The sequence below is a fragment of the Haliotis rufescens genome, unplaced genomic scaffold, assembly GCF_023055435.1.
Source record: "Haliotis rufescens isolate VD_foot unplaced genomic scaffold, xgHalRufe1.0.p SCAF_2, whole genome shotgun sequence".
NCBI lineage: Eukaryota > Metazoa > Mollusca > Gastropoda > Lepetellida > Haliotidae > Haliotis > Haliotis rufescens.
This window is the reverse complement of record NW_025963890.1, coordinates 64,402,141-64,429,000: the sequence shown is the minus strand read 5'-3', so window position 1 is coordinate 64,429,000 and position 26,860 is coordinate 64,402,141. Positions and strand designations below refer to the sequence as shown.

Sequence of the window (26,860 nt, the reverse complement as noted above, 5' to 3'; positions counted from 1 at the left end):
TTGTGATTATACGGAATAAAATAATATTAGAAATAAATTAATGTGTTATAGCAGTAGTAACTTAGATATTTTATACGAAACTGCGACAGGTGCGCGAAGTTAAATGCTCCAGAAGTTGAAATTTTAAGCGCTTGCCCAGTCTTTGATGTACACTACTGTCAGGTGACATTTGGTAAAAAGGGTGCTTTTTTGTCTTGGTTTTCCAATTTGCGGATAGTAATCATGCAATATTGTTGAATATACAGCTTATAGGGCCCAGGAACTCGTTATTGGTCAGTAAATAAAAATATACACACCCATTTTGTAAGTAGAGAACTTACATATAGACAGAGACCATATACCGGTAGATCTATATGGTCTCTGATGTAGGGGTATATAATTTTTTATTTACTGACTAATAACGAGTTCCTGTGTTATAGGTTATTGTGATGGAATATACTTAAAAAGTGTTTTGGGTGAATTCAGATACGCTAGCTTTTACTTATTGATTCTAAATCAGAATTCTGTTTGCCGCCAAATATGTTCGTTATTACTTATTAGTTATTAACAGCTCATTAGTTCTGCCACATATGTGAATCTTTGGCATTAGGGGACTGAACATAATCTGTCGCTACACATATTTGATCAATATAAATTTGGCATCACAAATGCAGCTTTGGACCAGTAAGAGAAAGTTTCATACAAAGCGATGCACAATTCCAAGAGAATAGAAAAATGATTACTGTGCAATGCTTTGTGAAATCTGTGTATGCACATTGTAACTGGTATCTTGGATTGATGGCAAGAGTTTGAGCATGTTTAACATAAAGTTTGCACCAAAAAATACCGGAGACCATATACTGCATATGGTCCCTGGAAATACATATGGGAAAGAACAATATGTCAACCAGACCTTCTACCTTTGAATTTGTTAGCAATGAGAATAAACATAAAAGCAAATTTTGAAAATCTTTGTGTCCACATTGTCAAAGGCAAATAAATAACTGCAGATCGTAACAAAAAGGGGGGTTCTGTTTTCATATTTTGGATGTGATAATACTGTTTTAGTTTATGTCAATCAAAAACATTGATGGTGGTCCATATCTGTCAGTCTCATTAAATACATGCAATTTTTTACCTCAAAGTGTGATAACTGATAAACATCTAAACATATGTTTTTTTATTTGTTTACATTTAGTTGAAAGAGGAAGAATGGAAGAACTGCAATTTGATGTGCATTATCACTCAGGAATTCAGTATATGACAATTGAGGTGCAGATAACCCTGCACACTGTGCCTAGCACTAATGCACATACTGGCACAAACAGAACTCGTGACAAGGTCCAGAAACAAGCCAAGGTCAGTAGCTGTGACCATATGACAGGGGTGATGAAAGCTCTGCAAGAGCCACTTAACATGCCAGGTGTATCTCAGGATGATTGGGATATAAAGACCTACTTCCTTAATGACTCCATTGAAGACACGGTCCCAGTGTTATGTGGGTCACCTGAGAATGACATGCAGTGTCAGGATGGTGGGAAGAACAAGGTAAATGTGGTACCGAAGGTGAAGGAAACACTAATTCTTCTACCAGGAAATGTGGACAGATGCCCGGATTTAAGCCTCCAGTTTGAATGTCTTCTGAAGAAGAGGAGTCAAGGATTGTGACTGTACTGCCAGTGTTGTAACTGTGTTGTATCAGTTTTAGGGTCAGGTTGTTCTACAATGGCAACACTGTACTCGGTGTCTTCAGAAGGAATGTAGACATCGACTATCCTGTATTGAAGCTATTGTCTAGTTTTTCATGTTACGAAATTGTAACTTTATGCTAAATGACTGTCTTGTAGATTGTTTCAACATAACTCAACACTCTCATCCACCACACACACCAACTACCCTTAACCCCCAACCCCCTAACCCCCCAACCCAAGACAGAGTTGTGGGTGACCGTGAACAAGCTGATTTTGTGTGCACCGTAGTTCATATTAGGCAGAAAAAAATAAAAATTTAAAATACATGTGTTTCAGGTCACCCTACTGACCCATTGTTTCACTTGCGACACAAATGTTTTTATCATGGTGGAAACAGTGGTCAAGAAACCCTTATTAATCATTTGGTTAAAAATCAGATTTATTTTTGCTACGGCTATTTTTACCTACAAGTTTTAGATACTTTGCATCTAACATGCATTCTCTGCAAGCCATCCATGTTCAACATCATTAAAACGATATAAAAAAAGTAGAACCTTACCTACTCCCGCATACCTGTTTGGTCCATGTAACCTGAAACACAAGTACCGTATTCGACGTAATAAGCGCCCATGGCGATATTTGCTAATATATTGGCTAGTGAACAATCCCAATTAGCACCCCTTCCGATTGATCAATGTACACAAGACCGATTTATTCATGTATAATACGTACTCGTGGGTAGTATGCACCCTTACTTATGGGCAATTAAATTCTGAAAAAATATATCTGTTGTATATAAACATTTCAGGCTGTCAGCATAAACCACAAAATTTATCTTTCAACTCTGTTTTTTTTCTTCTCCAAAATAATATTCTAATAAGAGCCCCCTATTTTTAATTTTGAGAGCGCCCTGGGTGCTTATTACATCGAATACGGTACTTTTTATTTGGCCTTACATGTGTCTCTGTAAATAGCTCCTGGCACATGGTGTTATGTACAAAATCCTCCTTATTTAACCTTCTCTGTATTTCATATGCCCTGACTCGAGTCCAGTGTGACAGGGAGTTCAAGAGAAACAGCAGGAAGTTTGAGGGCAATATATCTGATCTTGTAAATGTAGTATAATGTGCCAAAGATGTTATTATGTAAACATTATCCCCATTAAGCCCCTCTCCCTATCATGTGCCAGAAGAGTTCAGTGGAGGGAAAGGTCTGGGCTCATTGCTGACCATGGCATTCTGTGGCTATTGTGCTACTGGAGGTGAGCGTTGATGATTTGTGCACATGTTTTGTCATCTGGAAAGACGAAATGTCGACCAAAACATCTTGCAAATGGGACAACAGTGGTTGTCAGTATGTTGTCCCGATAGTACTGTCCAGTGGCCCTTCCTTGCACAATATGGAGTGGGGTTTGGTCAGTCACAGTGAAGCCACCCCACACCATAACCAGTCCACCGCCAAATCTGTTATGACATCTCAAGTTGACATTGGCTTGAAGTTCATTTCGACGTCGCCAGACACCACCATGCCTATGAAGGAAGTCCCAAGTGAATCGGAACCCATCTGAAAAAAAATGACAAGTTACCAGCAATGATTACCCCAGTTTCGATGCTGTGCACACCATTGGCGTATGTTGGCAGTGTGATGATTTGTAAGGGTCAGCACAGCACATGGCCATCGAGCATGGAGATTAGCTGCATGTGGACGAATTCAAATCGTCTGACCAATAACTTGCACACCAGGAGGCTGATGAAAGTTGCATTTGCTGTTTGAGCTCGATTTCATAGAGCCTGGTGTCAGATCGATCCTGTACTCTTGTCGTCGACCTGGGACGACCCTGGACGGGATCGATCGTCAATGTTTTGGGCTTGTTGGTACCTGTTCTGTAGTCTGCTAATGACAGACTATTGCATTGACATTTATATTTCAAATGATCCAGCTAAAGGACAGCCTACTCCAACGTCCGTGCTTTGTCGCCTGCATATTTAAGTGTTTTGCTAATTGCTACATATACTCAGGGAAAAAATCTTGAAACTTGAACGCATTGGTCCCACCCAACTGTTGTAATGAATATTGTGTTGTACATGTATTAATAAGAATGATGTGACTCCAATCACCTGAGACCAGGGTTAGTGTGTGACAGGGAACTCAGAGGCACTGCTGGAGGGCTTTAGGTTTGTTTCTGTTAATGTATATTATGTTGTACATGTATTAATAAGAATGATGTGACTCCAATCACCTGAGACCAGGGTTAGTGTATGACAGGGAACTCAGAGGCACTGCTGGAGGGCTTGACGTTTGTTTCTGTTAATGTATATTATGTTGTACATGTATTAATAAGAATGATGTGACTCCAATCACCTGAGACCAGGGTTAGTGTGTGACAGGGAACTCAGAGGCACTGCTGGAGGGCTTGACGTTTGTTTCTGTTAATGTATATTATGTTGTACATGTATTAATAAGAATGATGTGACTCCAATCACCTGAGACCAGGGTTAGTGTGTGACAGGGAACTCAGAGGCACTGCTGGAGGGCTTAGGTTTGTTTCTGTTAATGTATATTATGTTGTACATGTATTAATAAGAATGATGTGACTCCAATCACCCGAGACCAGGGTTAGTGTGTGACAGGGAACTCAGAGGCACTGCTGGAGGGCTTTAGGTTTGTTTCTGTTATTATGTACATTGTAGACAACACTGGTAGAGAATATGCCAGCTTGTTAATCCTGTCTCATTAAAATTATCTTCCAACATTTGATTTAGTCCATTTTCTGTTCATACATCAACTGTATATAGACAATGATGGGGAAGGAAAAATCCTCTACAATGATGCAAGCAACCTTGTACTTCTGAAATATATAAACTCATCATTTCATAGTACTATATCTGCATCACTAAAAAAAATTGAAATATGGTATACACATTGACTATTTATTAAAGGATAATGTCATGGTAGATAACCTTGGGCTTAAGGCATATAACAAGAAAACTAGACTTGGGATCAGATGGACACAATGGCTGCACAGCATGGATAGTGCATCTTGGAACAGCACATCTTCCCGAGGAAAGGGACTTAACTGAACTAGGCTGGAATTTCTGGGCTCGATCTTATCACCACTTGTTGCTATTACGAGTTATGTCCTTTCTATGCCCCTCCTATTGACCAATCAGATTCCACCTCTCATGTCACTTGCATTTGTTTCAAATAAAATGGCAGCAGCCAGTCAAGGCGGTGTGATCGATGATCAAGATCTATATTGTAATATAACAGGTCTTGCCTGCGACTGCATCAAATCACTAGAATACCTTGATTAAAAAACATGAAACGATTTGGAAATATCTGTCGACGCCCAGTTATTTTACACATCCTTTGCAAATCCTGCTGTCGACCAAAATCTGCAGTTGAAATCCATGTTGTTAACGACCCGGATGTCGATTTCGTTAGGAAATTTTTATTGGACTGCATAGATTAGTTACTTCAGCCAAAAAACTCCAAAATTCCAACCTAGTTCGGCAAGGGTGGAAACTGGACTTTAACAGTCAGTTAACTCCCTTGACTTGGGAAGATGGGAAAACCAGCTCTCAAGTATGAAATTGAAGATTCAATGTTTAAGTCAAAAACATTGCTTAATCTCCTTGTTTCTCGTTTGCCCCACCCCTGAAATAGAGGTGGTGAATGTGGTAGAGACAACTAATATGATAATCAAATTATTGAAATGTATAACATATGTGGCCTGTGTGTCTCTGTACCCTGACAGTCTGGATTGTTGCTCTTTCTGGCAGACCCGTGAAGATTCCAGGGTAGAATAGGTCTTCAGCAACCCATACTTGCCGTAAAAGGCGACTAACGGATCGGGTGGTCAGGCTCGCTGACTTGGTTGATGCATGTCTTCGATCCCTATGGCGTGGATAGATGCTCATGTTATCAATCACTGGATTGTCTGGTCCAGACTCGATTATTTACAAACTGCCGTCATATAGCTGGAATATTGCTCAGTGCGGTCCATTCTAACCAGAATTCACACGGAAAATCAGTGATAATTAAGATGTCAGTGCTCATAATACGCTCCCACACTCTTTAAAGATGCTCTGAATAGTGTTTGTTTGTTGTTTAACACCACACTCAGCAATATTTCACCATATGACGGCGGTCTGCATATAATCTAGTCTGGACCAGACTATACAGTGATTGATGTCATGAGCATCGATCCACACAAATGGGATACAATGACCTACCTCAACCAAGTCAGCGAGCCTGACTACCCGATCCCATTAGTCGCCTCTTTAATACCGCAAGCATGGGTTGCTGAAGACCTAGTCTATCCGGGATCTTCATGGGGGCTCTGAATAGTGAGTGAATGGTGTTTAAAGCCAGTCAGCAGTATTACATATGTCAGAGCGGATTGTAAATAATCGAATCTGAGACGGACAAACCAGTGACTGAATGTATGAACAACGATGAACCAGGTCACGGCAGTCACAACGCCTGACCATGCACACATCCAGTTTGCGTATTGTCGCTTGTTTTGATCAGCACTGGAGTGCTAGGACCTTGTATACATATCAGGCTTCCCCTCAGCCCACATTATACATACATTTTCGAAACAGAAAGACATTTACGTTGTATATATATTGTACTATGTATATATATATATAGTTTATTGCAACGCCAAATCAGTATGATGTGTCTTCGGAAAACGTGTTCATCGGCGCTGTGATAATTCAATTTATGTCTGGGAGGAGGTTTTTAATAGAGAAGAGTATGTTTGATGCAGACCCAGTAGAAAATATGTATGAAAAGCGTTAACGTTTAACAAATATATTCAGAATCTTGTCATGCACAAAGTGAACATGAAATACAAGATACGTTGCAATTAATGCTCTTCGGCGATAAAAGTATGATTGAAAGCTCAGGGCCTTGCAAACGAAGCCGAAGGTTTGTTTGTTATTAGTATAGTTACATGGTCATGTACTGTAAGTTGATGGTAGTTGGCCCAATTACTTGAGTGAGTGAGTGAGTTGGGTTTATCGCCGCTTTTAACAGTATTCCAGTTATATCGCGGCGAGTCAGCTTAATGTGGGAGGAAAGCCCGTAGTGATGCAGGTCTCAGACGTTTACCACTTCGGTGAAATCCACGAGCACGGGTATGGTGCTGACAAACCTAGAAACATAATCGTGGCGAACCGGGATTCGAACCCACAATCGTAGGTTTCTTGCGTGCCTAAGGGACGCAACTCTGCCCGGCGCGGCGCCTTAGACGACTGGGCCACCCATGCCCCCTTGTTACATGAAGTTTCTAACTCAGACACGCCACGGTCCAGACTTCTAAATAGTACACCTTTGTGAACTACATGTTTGTTTGTTTGTTTGTTTGTTTGTCTGTTGTTTAACGCCGCACTCTGCAATATTCCAGCTATATGACGGTGGTCTGAAAATAATCGAGTCTGGACCACACAATCCAGTGATTGACATCATGAGCATCGATCCATGCAATTGGGATACGATGACATGCATCAACCAAGTCAGCGAGCCTGACCACCCGATCCCGTTAGACACCTCTTAAGACAAGGATAGTCGCCCAAATTATGGCAAACGTGGGTTGCTGAAGATCAATTCTACCCCAGATCTTCACGGGTGTGAAATATATGTAAGGTATATCATTATGTGCCAACAATACCAAGATGCCGTTCTTCGTCCAGTGATAGTCCCTCATTTTGACAACCATCCTCTTCAGACAAGACCTGTTTACATGGACGACAATGCTAGACCACGCAGATCTCGGGCAGTTTTGGCTTATTTGCGTCAGGAAGCTATTGCCACTCTTCCTTGGCCGGCCTGTAGTCCGGATCTTAATCCGACTGAGCATCTCTGGGACATTCTTGGCCGGAAAATCAGATATCGTGATCCCCCAGTTCAAAACCTCGCTGGACTTGAAGCCGCACTTCATGAAGAATGGATCCGTTTGCCTCAGAGAAGCATTCAACGACTTGTAATGAGCATGAGGCGTTGGGTTGAAGCTGTGGTCAATGTCAGTGGATCATACACACGTTACTGACGTTTCTGTCTTGCAATAGACTCTGCACTCCCTAGGGTGTCTGTCTATGTGACACCTGATATGGTCTGCTGATAGCATGACAGTTACATGACAAAAAAAGTTTTTCAATGATTTCTAATCCTTCAATTTCTGGTCTTCGGTAAAATTCCTTTCTGCGCATATTCTTTTGGCACACAAGATAAACTTGCTTTGGGACAACTTTTGCATTACATGAGGTTTACATATACGGCTTATAACAATCGTACATCTCGTTATAATAGTCATCATTAAGTGCCAAAAGTAACAGCTCACAAATATGGTGGGTGGCGCTTAACTTTTGTGCATGTGTATATATGTTCTCTGCATCCTAGCATTCATTCACAGAGTAAGCATATGAAAGGGTAAGCATATACTCCGAGCCCTTTGTCCTGTCTGAAGAGGATGGTTGTCAAAATGAGGGACTACCACTGGACGAAGAACGGCATCTTGGTATTGTTGGCCATTCAGGTTTCAACGAATTGTCACCAGCGGAAGTTTGCAGCCGAAGGAAACACAACCCCATATCATGACAGCGCCCCCGCCACATGCTAAGGTCTTCTGGATGTTCCTTGGTGCAAAACGAGTGTGACGTTGCCTCCAAACACGTATTCGACCATCAACAGTTCGCAGCAGCATTCGACACTCGTCAGACCAATGGATCCTTCTCCAGTTGGCCAAGTTCCATCGACTACGGGCACGACACCATATCAGACGATTCCGCATGTGCCTCTCAGTCAGTTGAGGACGTCTTACTGGTCTTCTGGCGTTATAACCAGCTGCTCGGAGGCGACGCCTTACGGTCATCGTCGAGAGTCTCTGATGGGTAATCCACTGCAGTCTTAAATCTGTTGAAGTGGCAAATGAATTTCGTCTGACTATCCTGAAAAGACGTCTATCCTCTCTGTTAGAGGTCTTTCTTGGCCTACCAGACCTATGCCTGTCACTGACATAATTGGTTTGACCATGTTTGACAATCAAACGAGTGATAACACTGTGATGGCGACCCATTTGTCTTGCAAGGGCCCTGCATGACATGCCAGGATTTTTCATGCCAATCACTTGCCATCTTTCAGCGTTCGTTAACTTTCTCCTCACCATGGCTGATTTTCAACCTCTATTGGAAGGGGAATCTCACACAGGAGCAAAACGCAACCACGTGTCCGAAACTTGAATTTCACTATTTATAGGGTAGGGGAACTGCAACAACACGTAAAGCACGCTTTCCTTGTGGTATCTGGAAAAATTTGGGTTCATGAAACTATGGAAGCCTAATTCAGTCATACATCATCGTATTTCGTATTTCTGATTCCCACACGTGAAATCAAGAGACTATGAATATGGTGGCGCTTAACTTTTGTGCATGTGTATATGTACATATAAAAACAACAAAAGTAATAAGATAACAAAGGTGGAAACATTATCAGAAGAAGCAAACAGTTTATTATGGCTGGTTGGTGATTAGCAATGGACAAATGGAAGGCAAAAGCCCCAGGTTCGATAGATAGCATAATGTGTGAAACAAATTTCTGGCATGGAATGACGGGTTAATTAAATAGTCACATCAAAGACGTATATAATACGTCTTTAAATGAGAGAATCGGGTGGTCGGAACAAGCCGATTAAACTCGGAATGTTTTACAAATTGCAGCGCCATCTGGCGTTCTTTGTTGTCAACGTCCTTTCGTGCTCACTGACGTTCTTTATTGAAAACGTCCTTTCGTGCTCACTGACGTTCTTTATTGAAAACGTCCTTTCGTGCTCACTGACGTTCTTTCGTACACATGGTTCTTTCTTTTCTTATGACGTCTTTTCGTAACATTTGACTATTAATATTGTATTTTGATCTTTAGTAGTAACATTTAGTTCTTTATTCGTCATATTTGACCTTAATTGCGTAATTTTGTCTTTTTTTTCAACTTTGTATTTTTTGACCGAATGGCCGCCCATACTTAAACGTCTTTTGTGTAGAATATATGATATTATGTCAAACATTGTTTCACAAGTTGTATAAATAAAATATTAGCTGTGAATATGTTCAGGGGACTGGACAGATCCTTCACATATATCAAATATTGTTATGGCCACCCAAATCGGAAAGACAACATCACAAATATCCAACAGTCAGTAGCACGCGCTGTGGCGACGACCGAACAATCTCTGTTTGGAGCTTGCGCGTTTTATACTCTCCACAGCGACGTTGACGGCGGAAGCGCGGATTGTGTGTTTCACGAAACCACTCTTCGTTCAAAGAAAGCAACTCTTTTCAACCTTGTCCAAACCTTCAAAATGACTCAAATTTTGAAAAAGAGATCTGTATCAGTGGGTCTTAGTGCCTACCGGGACCAACATTTCAAGGTATTTCGCAGTCTTATTGTGATAATTGCCATATTTTAGTTCCACTTACGGAATCATGCACGGGAACGGGTATTGGTTGTCACATTTTGTCAAATTTCATGGGTATGGTTGTTGGTTATGCTGTGCACATGACCATGTAACTACTACTACTACTACTACTACTACTACTACTGAAAAAAAACCTCGCAAAAAACTTGCAGACGAGGCCGAAGTCTGCGAGTTTGTTTGTTATCATTTTTATAGTTACATACTAGTGTGCTTTCTGCTTCGTTTGCGAGTTTGTTATTATTATTAGTTACATGGCCCTGTATGACATGTATTAGTTGTTTGCTTAGGAATTGACGATAAATTAGTGGAACCTTTTCATGGCACAACTGGACATCCATAATGTGTGGATACTCGTATTAGTTAAAGCAGAGACCATATGGTCTCTGGTTAAAGTAGAGAAATTTATAGATAGAGAATTGGTCCGAAAATTGTCAGCTCCACTACAATCTGAATTATGATCACAGTGATGCAGTTTTCGTTGGTGTTTGTTTACAGGGAAGTCGAAATGAACAGGAAAAGGCTCTCACGTATTCAACAACTCTTTATGTTGGCAATCTGTCATTCTACACCACAGAGGAACAAATCTACGAGCTGTTCAACCGATCGGGGGACGTAAAGAGAATTATCATGGGACTTGACAAAATGAGGAAGACACCATGTGGATTTTGTTTTGTAGAGTATCCTTGAACCCTAACACCTTAATAAACATGTTAAATGTGATTTCACTATCATGATGAATTTATGTGTATGCATGTGTTTACCGAGGTCTGTATATTTAAACATCTGCTTGGAGAGCAGAATGTTGATGGTTCAATCCCTGGCCGCTTCATAGATCTACCAAAAGACATTAAAAGATGGTACTTGTTGTTACCCTGATGGTGCCTGGCATAAAGGGGTTAAAACATGGACTGGTCCGCTCAGAGTCAGCATACTGTGTCTGAGTGGGATATCCATGTCAAACTGCAGCATGGTATCTCGGTGGGCTAGCAGTATTCACCGGGACTACTACAAGCAGCGACACACACAAATACAAAGAATGTGTAATGCCTTATAGAGGTTATTGTCAGGTTGATAGATGGGGATTTCTTTGTTTTAATCTTTACTGTCTGCAAACTGATAGTATATCTATCAGGTAATTCCTACGTACATGCTAAAATATCATCAGCTTCAATCACTCTCACATCCATAGTGTTTTGCACCCAGTGGTACTTGCAGTTGACATTATTTGTGTCCATTGTTAATGTTCATGAGTACCTTATTCGACATAAGCGCCCTACTCTAATAAGCACCCACGGCGATATTTGCTAATTTATTGGCTCGTGAACAATCCCAAATAGCACCCTTTCCGATTGATCAATGTACACAATACTTATTTATTTGCGTATAATACGCACTCGTGTGTTATATGCACCCTTAATTATGGGCACTTAAATTCTGGAAAAATATATCTGTCGTATATAAACATTTCAGGCTGTCAGCATAAACCACAAAATATATCTTTCAACTCTTGTTTTTTCCCGACAAAATAATGTTCCAATAAGCGCCCCCTATTTCTAATTTTGAGAGCGCCCTGGGCGCTTATTACGTCGACTACGGTATAAGATGCAATATTTTGCATCCAGAAAAGCCCATATGCATATTTCTCAAAGTCAGAAGTATCTCATTTCCTGTTCTGAGCCATACATCGTGGAATAAACCCCTCTTAAAGACACTGGTTCTGTCTATATTTGCACTGCAACAGGTTTGTCATGTGTATAGGCTGCTAGCTTGTGCTTCATTTCGCTGATACAGTTGTGTAAGCATATTTGGTGAGCATTGCCCCTTACTTCTGTGCTCTATTGGTAGAGTGTCCGCTCAGAGCACACGGAGAGCGGAAGGTTCGGGGTTTGATACCTGTGCGTTGCATACCAAAAGACGTTAAAAGATGGTACTTGTTGTTACCCTGCCTGTCGCTCTGCATCAAGGGGCTTAAACAAGGACTGGTCATCTTAGAGGCTGTATACTGTGTCTGAGATGAGGATCCATGTTAAACTGCGGCATGGTATCTCAGTAGGTTAGTACTATAAAATCAACTTTATCGCCAATGTTCCAGGTATTTGGCCATTCTGTCCATGAAAAACATGGCTTATTCACCACAGATAAGAGAACATGCAAGTCTCGTGATACATTTCAGATTGTGAACAAGGTATCAGATCGCACAGTTAGTGTATCGTCCCTGCCCTAGCAGTCAATGGTAATATAAGGGTAACGCTACTTTTCAGGGCATTATCATTTGCAGAAGCCCAAGGTCTTCCATTAACTGCCCGACAAAGGAGGGCAGTTGGTAAGATCTCGGGCTTCTGCAAATGATAATGCCCTGAAAAATAGTGTTACTGTTATTATGGCTAAAATGGATAGAATTTGTTATCAAATAATTTTATTTTTTTCTGCAATCAACACGAATTTCACGACCCACTTTTACAAATATAGATGTCATAAATCAAACCAGATGACGTCACTATTAAGTGTGATGTCACCTTTCCCTATCCCTATGATGTCAGCTAACAACGGGTGTCATAATGGCCCGTCGTCAAGAAATATGAGGGCATTATCAAGTTTCAGACTGTCATTTGTGATAACATGTGGGCGGTTTAATGATAATTCTATCCATTTTAGCTGTAATAAATGTCATATTTTGGATTTATGTTCCTCCAGATATGAATCAGATGATTTTATATATGAATACTTGTAAATGTGATCATTCTCCTGTGTTTTTGTTTTGTGAAGAGTGGAACTTTCCTTATCGAAACACAGATATTATGAGAGAATTGATGCAGAGAATGCCCTGAGGTATATCAATGGAACTCGTCTAGATGATCGGATTATTCGAACTGACTGGGACGCTGGCTTCAAGGAAGGGAGGCAGTATGGGCGTGGCAAGAGTGGGGGACAGGTGAGTTGAGTGATAACATGATATGTGTAGCATGATAATCCTCACAAGGCCAGAGGGGCGGTCGGGTAGCCTAGTGGTTAAAGCGTTCGCTCGTCACGCCGAAGACCCGGGTTCGAATCCCGACATGGGTACAATGTGTGAAGCCCATTTCTGGTGTCCCCCGCCGTGATATTGCTGGAATATTGCTAAAAGCGGCGTAAAAACAAACTCACTCACTCACTCACAAGGCCAGACATTTGTTTTCGGATTTTTAGCCTAAAAATACAGGTCATTAGATCAAGGGAAAATCCAATTTCAGTTATTATTTTGGCAGATTTGTAAGTCAAGTTTAACAACATGTATGGCATTATGATCATGATAAGGAATCATGTTTATCTTATACTAAACTGACCACAAGACCCTTGAAGATCCTGGGTAGAATAGGTCTTCAGCAACCCATGCTTGCCGTAAAAGGTGACTATGCTTGTCATAAGAGGTGACTAATGGGATTGGGTGGTCAGGCTTGCTGACTTGGTTGATGCATGTCATCATATCCCAAATGTGGATTGAAGCTCATGATGTCAATCACTGGATTGTCTGGTCCAGACTTGATTATTTACAGACCGCTGTCATATAGCTGGAATATTGCTGAGTGCTGCGTTAAACGACAAACAAACAAACTCCAACTCATGTTAGAATAAGACTCCATGAAGAGATTTAGAAAACTTGTTCTGGTGAACCAGAGTGTGGGTAGTCGACTAATATGTATTTGGTAGTCAAGATGTATGAACTGGTGTCTTTGTTGCTGTCAACCACTGATTTGCCTAGCCCAGATTGGATTATTTACAAGCCCCTGTTGTAATTACTGAGTGCAGTGATAAACAACCTAGACTCACTCATTTAAATCTTATCATGCTTAGGGACCGACTACATGTATTTGATATTCTAGGAGGGAGGGCCTCGAATTAATCGGATAAAAAATGTCCCAGAAAATCTTGCAAAAACAATTGTTTCTGACTGTTGATAAAAAGAAATTGTCTGCCACAAAAAATACATTTTTGCAAGGTGTTTTTAATTTTTGTTTGTTATTTAGTCTCATAATTGTAATTTAAAAAGTATCTGGTTTGGCAGCTGTAGTCTCCATACAACATTCCATCAGGTTTTACAAAGAAAACGTAAAATGTCATACCAAGGATGAGGTCTTTACTGAGTACTAAGAAAAAGTAAAACCTGCTCAGACTCATTAGAGGATTTACAAAGAAACAAGTAATGTCCAAAACAATGATGAACATCCCTGATAGGTTATAACACAGTATCACCTTCATAGACCCGTGCAGATCCAGGGTAGAAAAGGTCTTCAGCAGCCCATGCTTGCCGTAAGAGGCGACTATGCTTGTCGTAAGAGGCGACTATGCTTGTCGTAAGGGGCGACTAACAGGATCGGGTGGTCGGGCTTGCTGACTTGGTCGATGCATGTCATCGTTTCCCAATTGTGTGGATCGATGCTCATGATCCAGACTTGATTATTTACAGACCGCTGTCATATTGCTGAGTGCGTCGTTAAACAACAAAAAAACAAAATAAAACAAAACTTGAAATTTGTGAAACATGTACTGTTTTTCTTTTTAAGGTGAGAGACGAGTACAGGACAGACTATGACGAGGACCGAGGAGGATATGGGAAAATTGTGACTACTAAGATCAGGACAAGGGAAACACCATACTAACATCAGGTCTCCAGGGGGTACGGGTTTCATCGGGACACTTTGAAGGAGGTGGAGGTTGTGTTCCACCTTCTCGGCATCCGAACACGGGATCGGATACTGTGACATTGTGTGATGGACTGCAACTGTGCTGAATGTTTTGTCAATAGTGGAAACCAGTACAGGGCTTGATTTAAGGAACTTGTTTTTACTTGCACCAGGTGCATGTTGACATGAAAAGCTAGTTGCACTAGACAAAACCAGGTTGCACCCTGGACCCATAAATTTATCAAAGTTGAAACATGCATAGGCGAGTCGAAATAAGTACAATTTTGTGATCACTGATGACTGTGTCATGTGTCATGAATTACGACACATAACACAGCAATTAGTGATGCAGTATGGTAAATATAGCTTAGAGGTATGGAGTGTGTTCAAAACTCCTTATGTAAAGGTTACTCTGACACAAATTGGACATAAATATTAGGTTGCATTTTTCAATAACAGAATGCACTAGTGCATGTTTTATATAGACTCAAGCCCTGCAGTAGTTAACAAGTTGATTTGAAATATTTAGTTCCTTTATATTTGAAGTTTGATAAATATTTTTTTCTGCTTTAGTTCTCTTCATTTCCCCATTATCATGTGTACTTTTGTCAGTGAAATAAATGATAGGCATTGATAAGATTTCTGTTCATTCTGTGATGATCACAAGTAGTCTATCTTTGTCTGTGAAACATGTTTGAAATGATTGAACTTTTAAGCCGGGAGACTGTAGCCATGGTAACAGAAGTTTTACTGTTTTTGTGGTGTGTTTGAGCGAATTTTCATGGAAGATGGTGAATGTAATGTTGACTGAGGTGGATCTCATGTAATAAAATATGTCAGTGATGTCATGGTGTTTCTTTTTATTATTAAACCTAGTCCTTCATTCCAACACAAGGAAACATATAGCTGAGAGCCACAATGGGATCTGACATTAAGACATGACCCTCGTAGTCTCATATCTTTCACACCTGTTGTGGGGGAGCACCAGTCGCCTAAGGCGCCGCGATTCGCTGTGCAGAGTTGCGTCCCTTGGCCACTCCAGAAACCTTTGATTGTGGGTTCGAATCCCGGTTCGCCCCGATTATGTTTCTAGGTTTGTCGGCACCATACCCGTGCTCGTGGGTTTCACCGAAGTGGTAAACGTCTGAGACCTGCATCACTTGGGGCTTTCCTCCCACATTAAGCTGACACGCTGTGATATGACTGGAATACTGTTAAAAGCGGCGTTAAACCAAACTCACTCACTCACTCACTCACTGACACCTGTTGGCCTAGAAACATAGATCCCATTATATCTTACTTGTTATTGGAGTGAAAGCTGTTTTTGACACTTCAGCAATTTTGGTCATTCGTCTGATCAATGTTTTATCAAAACAGTTTCTTTGACAAAAACCCATATCTGACACCAGGAGAGGAGGGACACCAGGAGAGGAGGGACACCAGGAGAGGAGGGACACGCCCTAAAAGATGGGTGGTGTAGCAACTCGCTTAACAAGGTCAAGGTCGGGTGTGTCCTCCATTTGTGTTGATACAGACGCGGCCTGGAGGATGTTGTTTCAAACGTCAACCTAAGAATGGCCGAACTAAGCTAGCATTACTGGCTGGTTCTGGTCCTATCGTATGCTTCGTTCCATGGCAGTACAGCAATGTCATGCTGCCTCTGAAAGTCTGTTACAAAGTGTGGAACGTGTGGGCCGGCCTTGTCCTGCTGCTATGTGTCGTTGGGTCCCTGCATTTGTACAAAGTGTGGAACGCTAGGGCCGGCCTTGTCCTGCTGCTATGTGTCATTGGGTCCCTGCATTTGTACAAAGTGTGGAACGCTAGGGCCGGCCTTGTCCTGCTGCTATGTGTCGTTGGGTCCCTGCATTTGTACAAAGTGTGGAACTTGTGGGCCGGCCTTGTCCTGCTATGTGTCGTTGGGTCCCTGCATTTGTACAAAATGTGCAACATGTGGGCTGGCCTTGTCCTGCTGCTATGTGTCGTTGGGTCCCTGCATTTGTACAAAGTGTGGAACTTGTGGGCCGGCCTTGTCCTGCTGCTATGTGTCGTTGGGTCCCTGCATTTGTACAAAATGTGCAACATGTCGGCCGGCCTTGTCCTGCTGCTATGTGTCGTTGGGTCCCTGCATTTGTACAAAATGTGCAACATGTCGGCCGGCCTTGTCCTGCTGCTATGTGTCGTTGGGTCCCTGCATTTGTACAAAATGTGCAACATGTCGGCCGGCCTTGTCCTGCTGCTATGTGTCGTTGGGTCCCTGCATTTGTACAAAGTGTGGAACATGTGGGCCGGCCTTGTCCTGCTGCTATGTGTCGTTGGGTCCCTGCATTTGTACAAAGTGTGGAACATGTGGGCCGGCCTTGTCCTGCTGCTATGTGTCGTTGGGTCCCTGCATTTGTACAAAGTGTGGAACATGTGGGCCGGCCTTGTCCTGCTGCTATGTGTCGTTGGGTCCCTGCATTTGTACAAAATGTGCAACATGTCGGCCGGCCTTGTCCTGCTGCTATGTGTCGTTGGGTCCCTGCATTTGTACAAAATGTGCAACATGTCGGCCGGCCTTGTCCTGCTGCTATGTGTCGTTGGGTCCCTGCATTTGTACAAAATGTGCAACATGTCGGCCGGCCTTGTCCTGCTGCTATGTGTCGTTGGGTCCCTGCATTTGTACAAAGTGTGGAACATGTGGGCCGGCCTTGTCCTGCTGCTATGTGTCGTTGGGTCCCTGCATTTGTACAAAGTGTGGAACATGTGGGCCGGCCTTGTCCTGCTGCTATGTGTCGTTGGGTCCCTGCATTTGTACAAAGTGTGGAACATGTGGGCCGGCCTTGTCCTGCTGCTATGTGTCGTTGGGTCCCTGCATTTGTACAAAGTGTGGAACATGTGGGCCGGCCTTGTCCTGCTGCTATGTGTCGTTGGGTCCCTGCATTTGTACAAAGTGTGGAACATGTGGGCCGGCCTTGTCCTGCTGCTATGTGATGTTGGCTCCCTGCATTTGTACAAAGTGTGGAACACGATCTCAAACAATGTCGTCCCGGAAAAGTACGTCATTCAAACCGCCATTAACAGTGATGAGTTGTGTTCTCTCATGAGTTGTGATGTCACCCCATACCATGACACTTCCATTCTCAAACCTATGAACGTCTGTATGTCATGTGATTATGTCTAGAGGAGACATTTAGAACTACTTAAGCTGAATTCCTCAATGTCTATGAATAATGTCACACAGGGACGGCCTCATCATATGACAATTTCTTTTAGATTGTGCACATTCCACCAAAACTAATGCCATAATTTAAGTTTTCAGATAAGAGTGAATTTGGTCTTTTTCTCACAAACATGGTATACTTGTAAATCATTAGAGAAAACTAGTTTCAAAGGTTTCATGGCTGATGTTTCCAAATATTAAAAGTGTTCAAAATGGTACGCAGCCCACTGTCTGAGAGTGACATCGATTCAGGCTATGACTGATGCAGGCTTTGAAGCCAGACAGATCATGTGTATGTCGGGTCGCCGAAGTGAAGCGTCCATTTGGAGTTATAACAGAGACGTCACGATGTCACAACTCTCCGCATTAATATAGTTCGCTTTAAATAATTAAAGTTTGATGTTTATTGGATTGTTTTGTTTTGATTTATGTATCTGTCATAAGGATTGAAGTTGTATTTGTTGATGCTCATCAGCTGAAATATGGGCGGTCGGGTAGCCTAGTGGTTAAAAGTTTAATTTACGCTTGTGATACTGAAGATGGTTCGATTCCCGACATGGGTACAATGTGTAAAGCCCATTTCTGGTGTCCCCTGCCATGGTATTGTTGGAATATTGCTAAAAGCGGTGTAAAACCATACTCACTCACTCACCGAGTAATACAAACGCCGCTATAACATTCTTCTGGATGCCTGTAGACCCTTCCATGACTATCAGAGCTGTCCAGATGAAACCTGGACTCATCTGTGGACAGTATACTGTCCCAGTCTTGTCTTCTGAACCTGAGAAGCTGCCTACACCAAGTTAGGCGTGCCTAAAGGTGACGTGGAAGCAAATTTGGGCATATCGATGGATGTTCTGCCGCTAATTGGTCTCAACCCAGGAATTGTCTGAGCTGTTGATGTGACTGTTTGGCACACCGATTCCAAATGGTAAAGGTGAGCCAATATTGTTGTCTTGGTGACGTGACGTCACACGTGGATGACCGACCTGTGGCAAGTGCATTTTAGTGTTCTCAATGCTGATTGGTCAGTTGGCATCACTGTGTTTTATTGTTGAGTGAGTGAGTGACTGAGTTTAACGCCGTTTTAAGCAGTATTCCAGTTATATCACAGCGTGCCAGCTAAATGTGGGAGGAAAGCCCGAAATGATGCAGGTCTCAGGGGTTCGGGATTCGAACCCAGAAGTGTTTCTGGTGTGTCCAAGGGATGCAACTCTGTACATCTAATAGCTGTCCCCCTTTATTGTTTATTGTTGAAAGAAATATGATACATCATCCATTGTTCATGACATCACAAATTGATTACAGGACATCATCTGAACAGTAGACTGCCTTTAGTAAAGTTAATCTTTAGGGTTGACAATTCATGTTTTTTTCTCTGTCTATGAGTATAAAATAACCTACACAGAATTATGGATTATCTGCCCCTAGTGAGTGAATGCTGCAAGTCCCTGGCCTTTAACACCATTCAATCACTAGGGACAGATTATCCATAATTTCTTGTAGCTCGTTGGTCATTTCCTAAATGTTGTGCATATGTTGCATTATTCACTGAATGTGGTACTCTAGTCAACCAATCAGACAGCGTGTCCTCAAGTGTGATCATAATCAGAACAAGGAAGTAAACATCACACTGACATCAGTTATATTGGTCATACTGACTACATTGTATGTTAACACTTTTTCAAAGCTGTGTTTTGTACTTATGTATATTTTATCCAATCAGGTCGGGTATTGATTTTCGACAGCCCTGCCAGCTATATCCCCAGGCTGTATGTCCTTGCCCTGGCCAGCCATACCAGTTGTTGACAGCATTAGCAATGATCCACAGTCAAGGTACAATGAACAGGTGTTGACTGGTTCTATCCCTTTGTATCGACTCAACTTATCCCTATTGTGACACACCACGGAGCACCTTACATTGCAATACATTTCAGGCAGTGATCGACCCGTGAAGATCCGGGGTGGAAGAGGTCTACTGCAACCTATGCTTGTCATAAGAGGCAACTAACAGGATCGGGTGGTCAGTTTTGCTGACTTGGTTGATGCATGTCATCATATCCAAATTGCGTAGATCGATGCTCGTGATGTCAATCACTTGATTGTCTGGTCCAGTCTCGATTATTTAAAGACCGCCATCATATAGCTGTAATATTGCTGAGTGCGGCGTTTAACAAACAAAATCAGGCACTCTGAAGTGTGGGTTGCAATGATCCACGAGTTCGAATCCCATGATCACCCTGATTATGATCCCTGTCCTGCCAATACTATGCCCTATATTCAACAAAGTTGTAAAACGCGATGCTTAGCATATACCTTATATCGTCGTCTATAAAGCATTATACGGTAACTCGCTTAATTGGTTGAAGCGTGTCATTGATCCCAATTGCGTGGATCGACGCTCATGATATCAGTCACTGGATTGTCTGGTCCAGACTCGATTATTTACAGACCGCCGTCATATAGCTGGAATATTGCTGAGTGTGGCGTAAAACAACCAACCAAACAACCAACCAAGGTTATACGGTAAGTGGCTTTCTCCAACATGAACCCAACTCTCTAACCCTAAGTTGAATGAAAACGAAAACAGCAGAATGCATTTCTCACTCTTTTTATTATACCATGAAAGATAATATGAAGGTACAACTTATCAAAACCCATGTTTTGGGTTCAATAAATAGACATCTTTTTGTTTTCATTATTTTTAATGAGTGATGGTAGCGACCAATGACGACTAACATTCGACTCGTATACAACTCATGGGCACAAAATACAGAAACAAACCAACACAATACATGCACCTTTCTGGATAAACAAACCCAAGCTTCTCCCATGTCTAACAACAGTGATAGCATCCACCAGACTCCTCCACGAATCAGGGTGGTCCTTGGGTACACACAGTCTGTTTTAAAAACATATCTCAACAATTCATCTTCCCGTTCACAAGAGGACAATCATCCATCACATTGGTACGCTGTTTTCATTGGTATTAAGCAGTGTTGTAGAAGCTTAAACTGGGCTTGAAGTTTTGATTGCAGGCTATTTTGACACTAATTATACAATCCTTAAACATCCCAACTGTATCTAACTTAATATGAATTGTGCTCAAATAAATAAATGAATTAATATGGCTTCATTTATGATAAGAAAACATTTGCTTGTTCTTTAAATGCCTTAATTTAAAAAGCTACTTACCCTAAAAATGGAAAATAAAATTTGCTTATTTTTTTTTTTCGAACAAAAATTGCTTATTTGTAATACCAGTACAAAAGATAGTACATTAGTCGGATAAACGTCTCTAGGCAAGGACATGATCATGCATGGATTGATTGTGTCATGCTGACCTTCAAAACAACAATAGCACTGTATAAACCAAGATGTAGCACTGTTAGTGACCATCATCTCAGTATGTGCAGTCATGTCTTACACATGCAACACAGACACAACTAGGAATAAAAAGGTCATTATGACTAATTATTATTTAAAGAATAAATAATCCAAAATCATTACATAATAAATCCATTCTAAGACAGATTATTTTAATAGTATATGATAACATAATAGAATTGAATGCCACTTATTATAATATTTAAGTTTCTATGATGACGCTATGAAATGTAAGGGACATTACTCTTCCCTTGTGTTGGAGAAGTTTTCAAATACCGTAGGGGAAATTGTCCAAAATAGTAAAACTATTAAAATTCAGGGCTACCTATTTAGAAAATGGGGAAATGTTTTTACTTCCTTATGTTATGGGATCTATCTTGCAATTATGACTGATACAAAACAATAGTACATATACATTACTTATAGAAATAAATATATAGAATAAACATTTTACTGATCTGTCACAAGATGCTATAGGCTTTATGCACATCGACATATTGATAACACATGCTAAGCTCTGCTGCATATCATTACATCCCTGTTGAGAGCTTGGCAATATTGCTCGGTGTATAGTATTACAAAAGTTATTATGATTTGGGAAGAAAATACTTCAGGCTCAATGTAATCAATGAATTTCCTGTAGTGACAAACTGCTCATGGGATTTACATCAATTCCACACCAGCTGACGGCGATTCAATACTGAATGTTCTTGGAATTGGAACTCAAATGATTTCTATTGCAATACATGACAAAGAAATGAAAAAAAACAAAAAAACATTATGAGCTAACGGAATCAGAATGTTTTGGCAGGTGTTGGGATGAATATAAAACAACCTACCTAACATTTTGTACCATGAAATATAAAATATTTTGATTGCTAAAAATCCAACATTATATAGATGGCAGTATATGCCCTTTCTGTAGTGTGTCGAGGATAGAGTGCAGGGGAGTTTCAAAAACAAGTTTAGGAGAAAACAGACTTTGAAAGAATGTAAGAAATTTGACTGGAAGGAGGAATTCAGTATCTATATTGAAATTGAAAATTCTTGTACAAGGGTTTCTGACTAGACTACAAAATGAGGCTATGCACATCGTTATGAGAATATGGCTGATTCATGATGATTATGATGATGATGGTGATGATTGATGATGAAACTTTCAAGGTAGATTTAGTTTGATTTGTACCACTGATATCCCAACAATGACTGTTTATGAGGTAGGCCCAAACAAACACATCGATTATATACTTCTCAACATTTGCAAAGAACCAAAATAGTCATCTTTAGTCCAAGGTGTGGTCTTAAAACTACTCAAACGTTGAGTAGCATATCAATACACGAACAACCAGTAAAACAGTCATTAAATACATACAAAGGGATTCATTTCCAATTTAACTCTAGCCTTTGTCTGCACAGCTGAAGTAAAGGTTTAAATTTGTAAATAACGGTCTCTAAAAACGTTTCTGTTTTCAGTTTTATGGACACAAACGACATGTGTTGGGTTATCAGCGGTGAGAAAATTATGCTGGCTACATGTTTAGATAGTCGACATTTGAGGTAGATAACACACAGTTTTTAATATTATAACTTTCATGGAAAAGATGATATCACATTAACACAAATGTCAAGACAGACAACAGATATCATGGTTCTTTGTACAGGTAATATGTCACACAATGTTCAAGGTGCAGGACTCATTAATAACTTACTTAGGTTATTACTGAGAGTAAATAACTCTACAATGGCAATGGGTATATATGCTTAGAAACAGTTTGAAAATACAAACTTAGGGCTTGAAAAAAATGGGTTTCAGTCCCTGAGATCCATATTTTATGAATCCTGATTTCCATCAAATAAAAAAAAAAAATCAGAATTTTAACAACTTGGTCACAGAACAATACCTACAGCTCAAGTTGTTTCCATTTTCTTTGTATGTGAATTCAACTGAATGAATACGCTGACAAAACACATTAAAACTGCATGACTGAGACTCTGAAAGAATAATAGAGTGCCAGGAACAACAATACACAGAGGTAGCCAATTCCAAAAAAAATAACACCCCAGAAAGGAAATTAAAAATCCCATTGGAACATCTTTTTCTCCTGACATGAAATACATGTATGCTCAAACAATACTCCGCTAATCCTTTTGTTCCAAATTAAAACACATAAATGGAAAATGTAACCAATAATAATATTCCACAAACAGGCATAACGTAACAAGTACAATAACAATACATTTTCCCAAATCAAGAAAATACTGCAAAAACAGATTTAGAATATATCAACTAAATTAAAAGTTTATTTCAAACTTATCTTAAAATCGTATTACCCTGTCCTCACAGCATGTGAAAACTTGTAAACTTCTCACATCTTTTACTGTGACAGTTCCGCCTTAAAATACTCAAACAGTGTTATACTCAAGTGTTGTGTTCTCAGAGCTAACAGTGTTTGCATACAACTGTTAATGAATGGAACAATACATTCAACATATTGTTTGTAGTATTTCCCGTACGAACTCAATTTTTTCAAAAGGATCTTTGAAAATAATTTGGATTCTTTCGACCATTTTTACCAAACATGTACCACTGTGGCAAACTAGTCCATAGAAAGTCTGGAAGCTAATGTTAAAGCTCCACAGCTGAGAATGTGTCAAGCCCCAACACATTTTTAATAATGGCTTTAATTACTTGTTTTTGTTCAGAGAAATCCAAAATTGGTTGATCTTATACAAGATCCTAATATTCCAAAGTTTGTTTATTTATAGTTTTTCCAAATATCAATTCCTTGATCACATGCTGAACCCTGTAGATGCACATAGCATGACACCTATTGCATTGTGGGAAATCTATAACCTGACTGATTACGAATATTCATATGACCTCAGGTCAGTTGTTAACCTACATCAATGAACATTCCTTCACGACTTGCTGACATCTTGGTCATGCGGTCAGAGTCAAGGTCAGAGGTGACTCTGACCAGCCAAGCTGGTGACCTTAGCATGTGACCTCTGACCTACAGGTGACCTTGACACTGTATCAGGTCAACACAACACTATTTGTATCATTTCTATACATTCCTGGACACTGTCCAACACTTTGAGCTGTATTCATTACAAATCCTATGTGTAAAATCTCAAAACATGCATTTAGTGTTTTCTCAATCATTCCATAAAAAATATGTCATACAAAATACAGACATGGGAAACGTGCTGATAGCCTTTGGTTACCATATATATTGCATTCCTGAGTTTCAACTCGATATATATATTGCTGGTCCAATGATCAAGTGAGACAACGCATTATGGCTTGGAAAACTAGAAAAAAGAAGTCAGTTTGGCATGACAAACTACATCCTCAGTGTGTAAACTACTGACAAATCATATTCTACAAGTATTCAAAAACAATATGTATATTGACATATAAACAAAAGGAGAGAAATCAACAACTGTGTGAGTTATGAGCCTATCTGGAAATACTGGGTGACGATAGTTGCTTGTCCAGCCATGTTTGCGTTTCCCAGGGTCACAGACAGATGGGTGTGGCACCATTGAGATGAAGAAAAGAAGTCCATAGCACTGATGAAGAATGATAACTTAAAAGTGGTCCCGTGAATAATGCTGTCGCACAATTGCTCACTCATAATCCAAATCGTTCCTTTATTAAATACATAAGCTTCTTTTTGCCTTTATACACCAGTTTCATGTTCTCAATGAGTTGAGCAAACTGTATATGTCCGTCTTGAGCTAAGATGAATGTTTCCCTAGCCTTGCTGAGAAACTCAATGAAGTCTCCGTAGTGTCGGGGACTAATATGGGTCAGTTTGGAATGAGTCGTTTGGATGTATGCGTATATGGTCGCTTCCATAAGTTGTCTGAGGGGTAGCTTTTCATACGACAGCAATTTAATTGCTCGTCTTTTACCGTCCGCACTTGCCATACCCGGCGCCGTTAATGTACACCGACGCAAAATGTCTGACAGTACAGCAGCACACTGCACATTTTCTACGAGTAACGGGATCATGTTGGCCAGTTCCGTTTTCCCCAGCGAGTGACTGAGCAAGCATGCCCAGTGAATGTCATTGATGGCTGGGTGGGTGTCTTGATTGTAAGCTAGGTGGAGATTTTTCATGGCAAGGAGCGCCAGTCTATATGCTCGGTGGGGGTAGGCACGATGCTCCATATAGCGAGCGATAGTAAATAACTGACTGGAATTCATCACATGAGCTGCAGCGTCGATGACGATCTGATACGCTGTCTCGAATGCTACAGGATCCTTCTCACACAGAGTTAGGGCACACAATGCACAGTTCTGGGGATCTTTGGTGGCACACTGGAGTGCGAGGCTGCGGGCACATCGAGCCAGCTCCTCGTGTTGGGGGTACGTTAACTTCAGCTGGTCCATCGTTGCTCGGGACACCACTGTCGTAGCCACAGTACCTGTAACAGCAATAATCACAGTTAGTGAGGAATACAGCCATACTAAATGAAGTTCACAAAGAAATATGTTAATTAATGTTTACTGCTGTGTTCAGTAGAAATGCATCACATCAACAAAATTCGTCCCTGATTTAGAGGTAAGTGTTCAACCCTTGTAGTGGTAACTACCCTTTCCTTCTAGGGCTAAAATGGGTAACTCGGGTACTCAGATTGGGTGGTTCCTGAGTAGGACCCGATAACCCACAGTACTATCTGGACCCGTGGTTACTCACGTGATATATTGTTTAATGACTAAAAACTCACTGTAGCTCAGTGGTTACACTACAAATCGCTAATGTTTGCATTTCTTTCTGATGATGCCAACATTCCTTTTGACTTGTATATGTTTGGGTAATGATAACGCTTCAGTCAACATCAGTGTACCATGATCTGATCGTTTGATACATGTATCTAAATAGTTTTTGCCAGGGCTTCGGTACATTTTGTTCCCAACTCTTGAGACCTACAGTGGGTACCTGGGTAGGGTCGGCTAATAGGGTGTCGGGGAGTGAGTGAGTATGGTTTTACGCTGCTTTTAGCAATATTCCAGCAATATCATGGCGGGGGACACCAGAAATGGGCTTCACACATTGTACCCATGTCGGGAATCGAACACGGGTCTTTGGCGTGACGAGCGAACGCTTTAACCACTAGGCTACCCGACCGCCAATATATAGGGTGTCGGGTTCCCAGGTAGTAAATTTGGACTCGTCCCAGCCCTTTTCCTTTCCCTTCCTCAGTTCAAGCAGTCTATCTGCTTCACAATTCAGTTTTCAGCATGGTCAGTGTAAAAATCAATGCTCAGTATTACTTAAAATGTAAAGTTAATTACCTTGAGTACTAAATTAGAAGTAAATAGCTCTTTAAAAAACAACAACTAAAGAATAAAATAAATTGCACCAACATAAAAATCTTGGTAAAAGAAAGTTAAGAGTGATCAAAATGTCTTCAGCAGTCAAGCAACTGTCGTTTACCCCATGCATGAGGAAGC

The 26,860-nt window shown here is 40.8% G+C and overlaps 2 protein-coding genes and 1 long non-coding RNA gene across 4 annotated transcripts in view; 2 read left to right on the top strand and 1 right to left on the bottom strand.

The window, feature by feature from the left end:
- The first annotated feature begins 91 nt into the window (after window positions 1-91).
- Window positions 92-4,424, top strand: LOC124116714. Of its 2 annotated transcripts, none has more exons than XR_007222337.1 (2): window positions 92-162; window positions 1,178-4,424. It is a non-coding gene; the product is annotated as an uncharacterized LOC124116714 (long non-coding RNA). The 2 variants fall into 2 exon arrangements; XR_007222336.1 differs by having other exon boundaries at window positions 100-172.
- A 5,491-nt stretch (window positions 4,425-9,915) lies between these two features.
- On the top strand, window positions 9,916-15,651 carry LOC124116713 (nuclear cap-binding protein subunit 2-like). The gene is made up of 4 exons (XM_046478151.2): window positions 9,916-10,098; window positions 10,642-10,823; window positions 12,940-13,078; window positions 14,688-15,651. The coding sequence occupies exons 1-4, from the start codon at window positions 10,030-10,032 to the stop codon at window positions 14,781-14,783; spliced, it is 486 nt and encodes a 161-aa protein (XP_046334107.1). The 5' UTR covers window positions 9,916-10,029; the 3' UTR covers window positions 14,784-15,651.
- Window positions 15,652-20,601: 4,950 nt separating this feature from the next.
- Window positions 20,602-26,860, bottom strand: part of LOC124116712 (zinc finger SWIM domain-containing protein 5-like) — a 43,834-nt gene continuing 37,575 nt past the window's right edge. The window contains exon 17 of the mRNA XM_046478150.2: window positions 20,602-25,830. Coding sequence (XP_046334106.1) covers window positions 25,031-25,830 — 800 coding nt within the window. The 3' untranslated portion in view covers window positions 20,602-25,030. The remainder of the gene's footprint in view (window positions 25,831-26,860) is intronic.

Coding starts and splice junctions, on each gene's coding strand:
- LOC124116713 (XM_046478151.2), top strand. CDS start 10,030: ATGACTCAAATTTTGAAAAAGAGATCTGTATCAGTGGGTCTTAGTGCC. Junction 10,099..10,641: donor ACCGGGACCAACATTTCAAG/GTATTTCGCAGT, acceptor GTTTGTTTACAG/GGAAGTCGAAATGAACAGGA. Junction 10,824..12,939: donor TGTGGATTTTGTTTTGTAGA/GTATCCTTGAAC, acceptor ATCGAAACACAG/ATATTATGAGAGAATTGATG.